We start from the raw sequence: 13982 nt of genomic DNA, 5'->3' as shown, positions 1-13982 counted from the left end.
TAGGATTACTTGGATTGTTCAGAGAGAACAGTTTTGGATTTATAGGTTACAGTCCAAATTCCCAAGGGTTTTAATGAAATGCTTTAATTGGCTTTTTGATCCTTTTTAAATTGATTAAGTAGTGTCATTTTAATGTTACAGTTTGAAACAAATGATTTTTAATGTTAATATATGAAGTATTTCATTTATAATGATTTTATGGCTACATTGAATTACTTTGCTGTCTTACTGTCTTACCACAATAAATGAGACCTTTTTGCGTAGGTCACTATATGAACCACCCTCATCATCTGTGACTTTGGCAATTAAACTCTCTCTCTCTCTCTCTCTAAATATAATTATAATAGCGTATAATGCAATGGCACATTCTTGTTTTTTTACCCAATATGTCCCCTATAAACAGTCTATAAATATCAATATTAATATTTATAAAATTGAGTTGTCTTGCAGACCAATCACCATTAGATCACTTCAGCACAATAAATTATTTTAAATTTAAAATCAGCATGGATTGATCAGAATTGTTCAATCCATAACATATTTAATAAATCAGTCCCTGAAGACCATGGGGCAAATTCACTAAAGTGCGAAGCGCCTAACGCTAGCGCAAATTCGCCAGCGTGACGTCATGTCGTTACTTTGCCGATTTACTAACGGGTGCTGGCGTAAATTCGCTAGCAAAGTGGACCTACTCTAGCACTACTTCGCACCCTGACGCCAGGCGAAGTTGCACTATGACGAAGGGAAGTAACTACGCTAATTCACTAACTTGCGCATTTTACTGAACTTTACCTCTTGCGGCAGACTTGCCTTCGCCACCTCAGACCAGGCGAATTGCAATAGAGTAGTTAGGGATTGCTTCAAAAAAGTTGAAATTTTTTTTAAGTCCCAAAAAACGCTGGCGTTTTTTCCTTTTATAAGGGTGATAGGCTGAAAAAGATCATTCATTTTTTTGGGCTACCCTCCTTCCCCCCTACATTTCCTAACATATGGCACCTAAACTATACAGTGGGCACATGTATAGGGCAATATAACAACTCTATTTTATTTTATGAAGTTTTCCCAGGCTTGTGTAGTGTAATGTATTTGCTGCTACATATACGTCCATTGTACTTTAACTGCACGCTGTATGCAAATTAGGCATCGTTAGTGTAACTGCGCTTTCCTTGACGAATTAATGCTAGCGCAACTTCGCTACCTTTTGCCTCCCTGAGCGCAACTTCGGATTTTAGTGAATTAGTGGTGCCCTGGCGAAACTTCGCCTGGCGAAGTGCGGCGAAGTGTGGCGAATCCTGCGCTAGCGCAACTCCGCAAGTTAGTGAATTTGCACCTATGACTATTAGGCAAATGCAACTTATTGAGAAAAGCGAAGTCTTCAAAATACAACCATGTTAATAAATGTTAAGGATAAATAAATCCTAATTGTAAGTAGAATTATTTAGTTATAGAAGGTCACTGCTTATTTTGTGCTTCTTTGTAGCAATGGGGGCAGCCATTCAAAGGAGAAAAAGCTCACGTTACATAGCGGATAAGCTCTGTCGAACATAATGGTGTTATCTGTTATCCACTATTTAAACCATTGATCCCCATCCATTGTCTCATGAGCAACATGTTGCTCCCCAACCCCTTGGATATGGCTCCCAGTGGCCCCAAAGCAGGTGCTTATTTTTTAATTCCTGATTTAAAGGAAAACTTTAGTTGCATTAAAACCATGTGCACTGCAAGTCCACATAGGGGCTACCAATAGTCAATTTTGCATGCTTATGTTGCTCTCCAACTTTTTTTTTTACATTTAAATGTGGCTCACGGGTAAAAAAGGTTGACCACTGATTTAAACTGTGCCATATAGCCTTTTTTCAATTTCCACCATTGCTACACAGCAGCTTGTTTATATGAACTATAGTAGTGTTTCTGAAGCAAACACATCAGTTTTATCAATGCAGGGCAACACTACATGATATTTTTATTACTTTAAAACACTTTAATTTTTTGGTGTTACTGTTCCTTTAAGAGTCATTGTGGGGAAAATGTGGGTGTTGTTTATTGCCTGTTTTGGCTGACTACCAAAGTGTTTTCCACTCAACCACTGGATAAAGTATAGCAGAATGTTCAGATGTTCTGTATAAGAAGACAACACAATTGTTCATATCAGAAGCACTGAGCATTTTGAGCCGCTGAATGACCAGGACTGATCCTTTCATGCCATTCAATATAATAAACAAATGGGGAATTTGAATTTCCATCAAGGTAAGACTTTATTGTAATACTATCTGGCCCCCAGCCTATGTCTTCCAGCTTAAAATAGTTTGAAAGAATCTTGGAACAAAGGAATGAAACCATAAACCTCTCCTTCTCACGCTCTTCTTGACCTTTTAAATTGTGAATTCTAATAATAGTGAGAAATCATTTTATTGCATATATTTTGTATTTGGGAATCGTAAAATATCAGTACAGGGTATTTTATATTTTTGGATTATAACATACTGACTGACATTTGAGGCTACTAAAAATCATTTAAGTTTAAATATAGGATGTTGAGGAACACAGGCAAAATCATAAAGTGGTAATAATAATAAAGGTTTGTTAATTAGGGTTTTATCTGTAATTATTTCTAATATTTACTTGTGAATAAAACAGCAGAAGTTGAAGATTCACAAGAGTTATGTAAGGACTTCTCCATGTGAACTTTAAGGGGCATATTTCTTATCATTTGTACCTGGTGTTCAGGCAATACAGGGTATTCTTTACTGCTTTTATATGCAGTTACATTTACATATAACTTTAAAAGAAATGTATATGTTAAGTTGCTTAGAATTACATTTCCTTTCATTGTATGTGGGATGTGGTTTCCCTTTATGATTTTATTTTGATGTTTGTATGATTCAAAGTCTGCTTAGGGTTTTCTAAGCGGAGATTTGATTCTGTATTTTGTATTAAGTGATCGATGTGACGATGTTTACTATTTAGACAAAAGTGGTTTCCATCATAGTAGGAACTGTGTGTTTACAGAGGCATATCTACTGGGGGAACAGGGGGTGCTATTGCACTGGTTCAACTGGGTGTTGAGAAATAGATACTCTGATGCAGAAACAGTTGCTAAATTCTTTAATTTACATGACATGTTTCGAGCTGTGGCTCTTTTTCAAGTGTTACTTTTTAACCACAGCTTGAAATATGTTGTGTTAATTAAAGAGTTTAGCAGCTCAGTTTCTCTTCTACATTAGAGCATCTGTTTCATAACAACTTATTGAATTTATTCATAATTACTTCATAATTGGACATAAAGTTTGGTGAACAGATATCAGCAGCGTCGGACTTGGGTCTCCTGGGCACACCAGGGCTGCGATCTTAAGCCCCCCTTTTAGATCCCCCTCTTCTGCCTGTTTAGGGATGCATACCTTATACCTACTTTCTGCTCCTTAAACGAGAATTCAACACTTTAGCAAAAAAAAACCCTACTCCCTCCCACCTCCCCCAGCCTAACTGCCCCCCAGGGAAATTCCCCTAACTTTTTACTTACCCCTCGACGCAGCTTGAAGCATCGGAGTTCCACGCAGCCATCTTCCGGGTATTCAGTAAGCAGAGACAGAGACCGGTGAATCGGTGCATGCGCAGGTGGAGCAATTTACCGGTTTGAGACTACTGCGTATGTGCCTTAATGGACGGAAATTGGCGAATCGCTGGAAGAAAACACAAAGACCCGGAAGATGTCTGCGGTGAACTCCGATGCCTGAATCTGCAGCTAGGGGGTAAGTAAAAAGTTAGGGCCATTTCCCCCTGGGGGGCAGGTAGGCTAGGGGGAGGAGGGATGTGGTCTATGTGGGGTGGGCGGTAGGGTTTTTTTGCTAAAGGGTTGAATTCTCCTTTAACTGCTGCAGACAGGCTGCTGTAAATTGGGGGGGGGGAGCTCTGGCAGCTTCCACAAAGAGTGGGTCTGGGCTGGCGGGCCCATAAGTTTTTTTCCGGTATCCCACCAAACCAGTCGGACCATAGATACCAGAACAATGTGGTTTAGAACCTCTTCTTTTTGTCTTATTGCACTGGGGTCCTCCCCCTGGTAGGTCCTGTTGTGAAGCATGCAGTGATACAACAAGTTGGTATGTTTCTGGTATGGCAGGCGGGTCCAGTACAAAGGTGGGGCCTTGGTGCAAATTTTGCACTAGGATTCAAAACCCTCTAGTTATGACTCTACTGTTCCTTTATGAGGGATAGTGAAATGGTAGTAAGGCAATAACATTACGTAAATACCAGACAATTAAAAAGCATTTCAATGAATTTGACTCTCCTTTTGCCAAAAGAATGTCTTCTTTATTTTATAGGGCATAACAAAATTTACCAGATCTAAGCTGGAAAACACATTTTTATCAATAAGGTACCAGGGGCAATATTTCAGCTGGTTACAAACTGCAGGAAAGAATACCTCTACGCCCCCTAACAATGTAAACTGCAGAGGAAGAAGACCCCGCAGCTGCAGGGGGACTGAGGAGTGTAGAGGACCTAGTAAGGCCCGAATTCATTCTCAATTTTAATATATCTTGGTGGAATAGCTCAACTTACATATGTTTGGGGGCCTGAAGCTGAATTTGCCGTGGGGCCTAGTAACATTTTGAGGCACATTTATTAAGGGTCAAATTTTGAATTCATGTGAGTTTTTCTAAACTCACATGAATTTGATTTAACTCGAAACGCAAATATTCGATTATTTATTTTAAAAAAATCGAATATGTAAAACTCTGACAATTTTACCAACTCGAAAACTCTAATCGAATTCGATCAAACTCGATTCGAGTTTTTTCTCTGAAAAAAACTTGAATGTCAGGAAGGCTAAAAACAACTCCAAATTGGTCACTGCACCTCTCCCATTGTCTTATACAGTAATTTGGCAGGTTTTTGGTGGCAAATAGTTGAATTAGAATTTTTAAAGGTCCAGTGTATGATAAATCTCAAAAATCGAATTTGAATTTGTAAACAAACTCAAATCGAGTTTGGATAATTCCCTAGTCGAATTTGACAGTTTTGACCATAAAACAAAATTTGAATTTTCAATTCGACCTGCCCCTTAGTGACCTCACTGTCATTCAGTAACTGAAGTCTATCTGATATGGGATAGTGGACTGCTTCTAAAATTGAAATATAATTTCCATGGCAAATTATGGCATACACTAGTCATCATTTCCACCATAAAATTCTTTGTGATGCCCCCTTTAACAGCCTTTGTAATAGGTTGAGCAAGACTTTGAAAGTGAACCTTCACCCCTTAGCATTTAACTTTTTTGTACATCGCTTGCCTTATTTTTAATAACTTCATGGGTGTGGTCATTTTGGGTTTAAATCAGAAAAATATGGCTGCACACTGTAAACTGGTAATGGTGCAGGTTCAAATCGCAGAGTAAGATTGGCTTTGTGCTCTTTCGTGACCTGGAATTTTCTCATCAGGACCTTTTCTTAAAGGGATACTGTAATGGGCAAACATATTTTTTTCAAAACGCATCAGTTAATAGTGCTGATCCAGCAGAATTCTAATCGTTTCTCAAAAGAGCAAAAATATTTTTTTATATTTAATGTTGAAATCTGACATGGGGCTAGACATATTGCTAGTTTCCCAGCTGCCCCAGTCATGTTACTTGAACTTCAGTCACTCTTTACTGCTGTATTGCAAGTTGGAGTGATATAGTTACATAGTTAAATTGTGTTGAAAAAAGACAAAGTCCATCAAGTTCAACCCCTCCAAATGAAAACCCAGCATCCATACATACACCCCTACTTTTAATTAAATTCTATATACCCATACCTATACTAACTATAGAGCTAAAGAGAGAGACATCAACATCATAGAACCAGGAAATAACCTCAAAATGGTGGACAATTTGCAGGGCATTGAGGTTATATATGTAATCAGCATTATATATATATATTAAAAATTTTTTTAAAATACAGTTTTGGATTCTGTTGCACTGTTTATAAATGTATTTGCTACTAAATAAGCTGTTATGTATCCTTTGATCAAAAAGGCTTGTGGAAATTGAATTGTGCTCTGTGCCTCCTACTGTTGTTTGCCTGTATAAGCAGATGCAATGGACAGAGCAGAAAAAAGAATGCAGATAAAGCTGTTTCAGCTGAAGGTAAGAACATTTCTGTCCACATTAACTTGCCAGACATTTGGAAAACATTAAGAGGATGTGCTGGGAGTTTTCTGCTGGGACTAAAACTGAATTGATTTGTTGTTACTACTGGAAATCTACTTGAAAAATCTATTTTACCAGATGTTTGACAGTAAAATTATACAGATACTGGTATTTATTGCTAATTGAGGAGTCTTATTAATACTGGATTAATGGAATGCACTTAAAACCCTTTAACACAACATAGTAGCCTTATATGCAGAATGGCAAACCCCTCGTTTTTCAGACCAAAATTATACATTATTCTCAAACAAGAGGCCTATTGCCAAATCACCTGGTTAAATGTTTAGCACATAAGAACACTGCTGGGAGCATATGGTTATTATATTACATAATTCACTATAGTACGGTCTGTTAATACTTAACTAACCCATCCTTCAGCCTTCTTATGCTGGATATACTGACCCTCTGGGGAGGCCCTTCATAAAATTTAAGAAAAATGGTGACGCTAATTAACAGTCATTGACACTTATTCTTAACATGGCTGATGGGAGCCTAAACGTCTCCAGATGTCCTTTCTCATTCACTACGGTGGCCTCTGCTATTAAGAGAACTTACAGTCTATACTTTTAGCTAGCATTTGTTTACATTTTCAGAGTTGCGTAGAAACTACAATAATATTTCAGTGGCATAAAGCCACCACTGTAACTGGTATTTAAAACAAGTAAACAGCAATTCAGCTCCTTCAAAATGACTTGGCCTGAGCACACACATGTTGACAGTAATCAGCTTCATCTAATGAGTACCAGCTTTTTAAATGACTTTGGATTTCATACAAACTGCTTCAAAATTATGAGAATCATAAGAAACCGACCACACTGATTTAAAGGATCTCATGTATGAGTTCTGAGGGTACATTTGTGAGATCTGGAGGAAGTTATGATGAAGGTATATTAAAAGCCAGTGTAAGGATTTTTTCCCTAAAAGAACAGCAGTGCATATGCTGGTGTTGCTAAGCCAAGCAATATAAAAAACTGAATTGGGAAACAAATCTTGGTCCATACCAAGAGTTATAGCCAAAAGATTCCCAGCATCATGTTTAACATCATCAGGGGAGAACCTATTTGAAGATAATATAAAGAGGAAATCTGGCAGACCATGGTTTATAATGCCACAATTAAAGGACGTGCTGATGCTGAATAATTGGTGGGGTGATACAGGGGCTACACTCTTCACACATTATTAGGGAGAACATTCAACTGTTTATGTGAAGAGGTCATCGGAGAGAAGTAGCTCTTTATGAACTGCCACCTGTATGCATTCTACATTATAGAATGGTACTTTACTTTCCAGCCTCAGAACTCCCCTCAAACACGTTTTCTGCAAGCTGATACCTCCCATAGATACACTTGGGGATCAATGAGAAATCTGCTCCAGGTGTATAGTATAAACAGTCATAGAATTTACAACGTTACATGTAATTACGCTGAAAGCATATGGCAAACAACAAGCCGCTGTCAAGTAAGTTTGATTATTTGAAACCTGAATTTAGAGTCATTGTATTTTTAAAACTGCTAAAATGTGTTGTTGTTGGTATGTTACAGACCAAGAATGCTTTCTCGATGTCATGTTTATTGTTGATGGTTCAGAGAGTACAAAAGGACATCTTTTTCAACAACAGAAGGATTTTGTTATGAATTTCACTGATCAGATTTTCCATCTAAAACTGACCAAACCATGGAAAACCAAGACAAAGATGGCAATCATTCAGTTCAGCAGCTCAGTCAGGATAGAGCAATCATTCAACGATTGGACAGACTTGGAGAATTTTAGGAAAATTGTCAACTCTATGACGTACATTGGGCAAGGCACTTATACTTATTATGCTATCATGAATGCCACTAATATATTCAAAGCTCATAAAAGTCCGGGCAATGTAAAAGTGGCCATACTAATGACAGATGGCATCGACCATCCAAAAAGTCCTGATGCAAGACAGGCTTCGGATATTGCCAGAGCTGCTGGAATAAACTTCATTTCTATTGGCCTCTCTACTCAAAAGGCAAATAAAACAATCCTTTTCAAGATATCGGGGGATCCACTCAGTGATCCTGTTCTGATTCTGGGTGATCCAAATCTACCGCAAAAAATACTAGAAAAATTGGTAAGTCTATCCAAAAAGTGGTATCGGGTATAATAATAGTAGTATCTGAAGTGTCAAACGAGTACAACATGCATTAGAGGTGTTTCATTTTGAACAATCAAACCAAATATAGACCTTCAAAACAAATTAATGTGCAATTGCTCAAAGTGATTTTCCAAGCTAATTTGCAGCTTATTAAAAACTGCTAATGTGTTAACCAATATGATAATTGTTTTATATGATGTGGCCCGTAAATCAATTTTTTTGGTCTGGAATAAAGAAGAATCCCCTGTTCTGAAAGATGTTTTGTTTCATGTGAGATCTCTTTTCCTCCAGGAAGCTATAAGCTTTAGACATGAAGATCTAAAAATAAGAAAATATTTTCTATTTATCTGAATAATTGATCAGACAAAGATAGAATTTAAATTCAGAAATTTGAATTATTTATCAGACAAAAATAGAATTTTAATTCAGAAATGTATGAATAATACCAGTATTTAGGTTGAATTTTAGCACTTTTATTATGCTAATCCTCAGCTATTCATTTAACTTCCACTAATAAAGACTTGGCTACAAACAGTGAGAGATAGAGATATTTAATTAACAAACTATGGCTTTGTTTTGTTCTTATACATTTGCTATGGGAACTTTTGAATATTTCCTCATATTTGAGACAAGTCTTTGTTGTATCCATGCATATTAATGTACTGTCTTCTTTATCTTTAATAGAATTCAGTTGTATATTTGAATGTTTGTGTGAAAACCCTTCAGTAAAATAAATAAAGCAAAAAAAAAAAACAAAAACATTCAGACATTCAAAGCTAAAAAAGGAGACAAGGCACAGGATACTGGGCAGATAACAGATAAGATCTGTTGTATACAATGGGAGTCTTCAGAACGTATCAATCTACTGTGTATCCTGTGCTTGAATGGCTGCCCCCATGGCTACACAGCAGCTTGTTTATATAAACTATAGTTGTTTTTCTGAAGCAAACACACCAGTTTTGCTAGTGCAGGGCACCAATACATTATTATTATCATTCCTTTGCAACACTTTAATTTTTTGGTGTTACTGTTCCTTTAACTTGTTGGTTGTTGATAAGGAAGCATTTCATTATTTCCTAAGGATTTCTAGACCTGATGCAACTTTACATTGATTATCCTGTCTTTGATGGTCATTTGTTATGGTAATCTTCAACCTGTGGCTTTCTAGAGATTGTTGAATTTAAAATCCCAACATTGCTAAAGTAACCAATGCAAACATTGAGGTCCTTAGATTTTTACTTTAAAAACAGATGCAGGTTCATATGTATAAAATCGATGATCTAAAAGAAAAAGAATGGCATCTTTCAGATGTATTATCTCATGCCTTCAGATGACTGTAAGAGTTAAGTTCCCCTGTTCTGTCAGTTGGGTGAGCATCAAAGGGGTTCACGGGGTACTGCAGTCAGGAGCCATGGCAGAAGCTGGAGAACCGTAAATCGTGGATCACAAAAGGTGATGGGGTTTGTACAGCAGTGGGTGGGATTTGGGTGGATTATGGGCCAGGTGTGGAGTATTAATATAACTGGGAAGTTGTTATGGTGGATTAGGGGCATGGTCATACGTGAAAGGAGCATTATCAAAAGAGGTGTGGTCTAGTAATTTGGGCCCCTGGAGGGAGGTTACTGCAAACATAATCAGTATCTACACACTCAGCACCCACATAAGGCATGTTCTGGGAAAAGTATTTCTGTTTCACGGAGATAATATATGGTTAACTGTCACGAGGTTGAGGAAAGCAGAAAGGGGGCTATGAACTGCCAAATAATTGTAGACCTTAAAAAAGTAAAGTTTTCCATTTTGTACTTTAGGTCTTGTCAAATAACAAATACAGCTGTGGTACATGATGTCCTGCACAATGGTCTCCCTATCTCAGAGGAGGGTGATGTTTTGAAGGTTGTGTTTTCAAGGTCAGATAGCTGTTGTAAGCAAGAACTCAGCCTGGGAAAACTTGTGCTTCATAATGGTTGGGACATAAACGATGTAGGAGTATAATTAATATTTAAAATACAAAGTATTAATGGTCTAACATTTTTGTGGACTAGGAATTCCTCAGAAAGATTATTGGGTTTTATCCCTTAACCAGATACGTTTCAAGTATTAACTCTGTGCCATCTGAATCACAATAATACAATTGTAAGTCCTTTATCAAGTGTTAATGCAATAGAAACATATGATCATAGTGCCAGTCTTAATATTTGGGCAACAAATTTAACATTATTCATTGGTCTCAGAAAAAAAGTCAACACATCTCTGTCCTTGCATATGGCCAGTGTATTTAATGTTGATTTGATTTTAAACAATACAGTGTATTAAAATATTTGCTTTCTTTTTCCAGGCCAGCATTGCAAATGCACAGGTAAGTTTTTCTTCAAATGCATAAACACTGATTTTTGCCATAGCGTTCACAGTTTGGTTTGCTGTTTAATAGAGACATAACTTAAAAACAGCTTTATACCTTTATAATTAACAGCAATTTCAGCAATCTGGTGGCTAAGGTCCAAATTACCCTAACAACCATGCGTTAATTTGAATAAGAGACTGGAATATGAGTTGAAGAGGACCTGAATAGAAAGACAAGTAATAAAAAGTAACAATAACAATAAATCTGTAGCCTTAGAGAACATTTTTTTAGATGGGGTTAGAAGGGTTGCCACCTTTTCACCCGGTGGAGACCGAGCAGGGGGCAAGGCCATGACATCGGGGGTGGGATTATAACACTGTGATTGGTTGATCGCCGTATCAATAATGGGGAATATAGCTTAAAGGACAAAAAAGGCGGCACTCCATTAAAAAAGGTGGTTTAATCCAACAGGTCACTGACCAGCAATGTCTAATCATGGGGAATCCTGCCCAGTTTTCCTAATTTGGAAAACCGGGCAGGATGTTTTGACCCTGGCATCCCTTCAAAATACTGGGCTGTCCGGGTCAAAACTGGACAGGTTGCAACCCTAGGGGTTAGTGACCCCCATTTGAAATCTGGCTCTAGTCAGAAGAAGGCAAATAATTCAAAATCTTTAAAAAATAAATAATAAAAAACAATTGAAAATTGCTTAGAATTGGCCATTCTATAACATACCAAAGGTTAGCTTAAAGGTGTACCAACCCATTAAATCCTTATTAAATCAAATATTGTTAATGTAATGCCATTATTTAAATAGGCTTACATAGTCCAAAGCAGTTTCATTTTCACAGTATTTAGTTTCAATGCAGTGGTTTTATCTGCTTTGTCTTTGCTTAGCTTTGCTATTTTTCCCTCTCTGTTAACTTCTGCAAGCAGCAGTCTCAGATAACAGACTTCTCTACTGATTAATGCTCTCTTATAAAACCAGTCATAAAAATGGAAGGACTGATGTTTTTATATCCGGATAGAGGATCCATACTCCCACATGTAAAGAGAAACATTGCTGAAATAAATTTTTCACCCCAGCTCAGCATGGGACATTTTTTCCAGGCAGAAATAAATCTTATTCTGATAATAGTAAGACTTTAATATGCAATCGCTTTTCAAGTGTTCCAGTGGTTTATGTTATTATTAAACATACTTTATATATTTTCTTCTCTTCCTTTTACTCCCTATCCAGTGTGACAGAAGCACATGCACTTGTGAAAAGGGAGAATCGGGACCTCCTGGGCCTCCAGTAAGTTTTATAAATCATTAATGAATTATTCATGCAAATAAATATATTTCTTTATCTCTCCTTTTCACCAAAAAACTCAGAATTTTGCCCGAAAACTCTGAAAACTTAGGGTATTGCCAAAAACCCAGCGCATATCAAAAAATCATTGGGACTTCTCCCATTGACTTATATGCAGCCTCGACAGGTTTTCAGATTTGGACTTTTCCCATCCTCGGGGTTTAATAAATTCCGAAAAATTCGTGATTTTATAAAAAAAATCACAATTTTTTTTGTGATTTTTGCATACGGAGTTTAGTAAATAACCCCCTTAGTCCTTGATAAATTTGCCTATAATTAATTTAACTAACTTCAAGTGAAATATTTATAGAAGGATACATAATTGACTATAAATCGTTCTTTTTATTACAAATTAGGGCACCAGTGGAGACAGAGGTGAGAAAGGAGACAGAGGACCAAAAGGAGATCCAGTAAGTTAAAATTGAATCTGTATTGCAATATATCATTATTACAATAATATATATTTATTTGGACTTCAAATAAAAATGATGGGAAAGTGCATGCAGATAGAAAAGAACCCTTTAAAACACCGAAAACATCATACCTGGTAACACCTTGCTGCCAGATTTTGGCATGATCCAAACCTTCTGTTTTCCCATAACTGTACCTGTAGCCAGAAAGGGAAATTCTATGATGTTGGTACTTCTGATTCAGGGCTGTAGTAGATCTATGATCTGTGGCACAGAAATGGTTATCAATGCCAACGTATATATATATATATATATCTATATATATAGATATAGACAGGACCGCCATCAGAAATCGCAGGGCCCCATACAACAAAATTTCCTGGGTCCCCCACATATTGGTGGTCAGGGCCCCCCATAAAAAAACATTTGTGGCCAGGGGCCCCCCATATTGGTGGCTAGGACCCCACATGAGAAAAAAATTGGTGGCCAGGCCCCCCCCCCTTAAACGTCCATGCCCTCCCGAAGTCAGCAGCTCTCAGAAAGATGGGGGGCCCGGCTAATCAAGTAAGTGTGGTGGGGCCCCCTAACCCACAGGGCCCCCTACAACTCTCCCCCCTGTCCCCCCCTGATGGCTGCCCTGGATATAGATATATATATACTAGCAGTAGCACTTTTGCATGCAGCAAGTAGTCTTCAACCTATGGCAAATGGACCTATTTGTGTTTCAAGCTCCCCAAAAGAAAGCTTTGCTAAAGTGAAAGCTCCAAAACATTCTGCCATAGACTAACACTGAAACTGACTGACAAGTGACTGAACTAACCACTTTTTTAAGCATCTCACTTGACAAGTGCTGGCACGAGGCCTTGTCAGGTAATTTCAGTGTTAGCTGATGCTTTGAGCAATTTAGCAACTTGTTTTTTCAGCTACTTGCATGTTAAAGAACCTGAAGGAACCAAATGGGGCATTGCTCTTAAAAAGGGGCCACTGCTTCAAAGACTTACATAGAATCAAAATAAACAGCTATGTCAAGTCAGATTTATATTGTTTATGTAACTGGTCCTTTAATTCTATTGTGAATCTTGGGTCATAAATGTCAAGTTCAGGCGTAACCCACACAAAAATGTTCATTAACCCTGTTCTATGAAACAATGATGCAAAGTTGGCACAGAGTTTGTTTCATGGGAAAAGTGCGTCATGAGAATGCACCAAAGCCCTCATGGATTAATGGCCAGATGAGCACAGTTGTGTACAAGTGTCAAGGTTATGCAAGAAAGCAGATGCATGAGGCACATTGGCAACTGTGAAGCACGTTCTTCCAACCTAAGTACTGGTCCAAATGATCATCTAGTGCAGGGCTTGGCAATATATGGAACTCCAGCTTTGATCCCCAGCATGGGAGTAGTTGTTCTTAAACAGCTGGAGGGCAATAATGCGATAATTACTACATACGATAGAAACGTATCATCTATAAATAATAATATTAGAATATTAGTATTTGCAATTAAAACTCATCCTACTCAGGGTGGCCCATACTTCAGAAAGAATTTAATGGTCAGTATGTGTTCCA

At 37.5% G+C, this 13982-nt stretch overlaps 1 protein-coding gene across 1 annotated transcript in view; it reads left to right on the top strand.

Moving 5' to 3' along the window:
* Window positions 1–2104: 2104 nt before the first annotated feature.
* Window positions 2105–13982, top strand: part of LOC108718482 (collagen alpha-1(XXVIII) chain) — a 65173-nt gene continuing 53295 nt past the window's right edge. The window contains exons 1-6 of the mRNA XM_041565910.1: window positions 2105–2247; window positions 6012–6122; window positions 7727–8286; window positions 10646–10666; window positions 11892–11948; window positions 12362–12415. Coding sequence (XP_041421844.1) covers window positions 2223–2247; window positions 6012–6122; window positions 7727–8286; window positions 10646–10666; window positions 11892–11948; window positions 12362–12415 — 828 coding nt within the window. The 5' untranslated portion in view covers window positions 2105–2222. The remainder of the gene's footprint in view (window positions 2248–6011; window positions 6123–7726; window positions 8287–10645; window positions 10667–11891; window positions 11949–12361; window positions 12416–13982) is intronic.

The sequence above is a fragment of the Xenopus laevis genome, chromosome 6L (assembly GCF_017654675.1).
Source record: "Xenopus laevis strain J_2021 chromosome 6L, Xenopus_laevis_v10.1, whole genome shotgun sequence".
In the NCBI taxonomy this organism is placed as follows: Eukaryota; Metazoa; Chordata; class Amphibia; order Anura; family Pipidae; genus Xenopus; species Xenopus laevis.
Note: the sequence above shows the minus strand (reverse complement) of the source record. Positions and strands in the feature narration are given on the sequence as shown.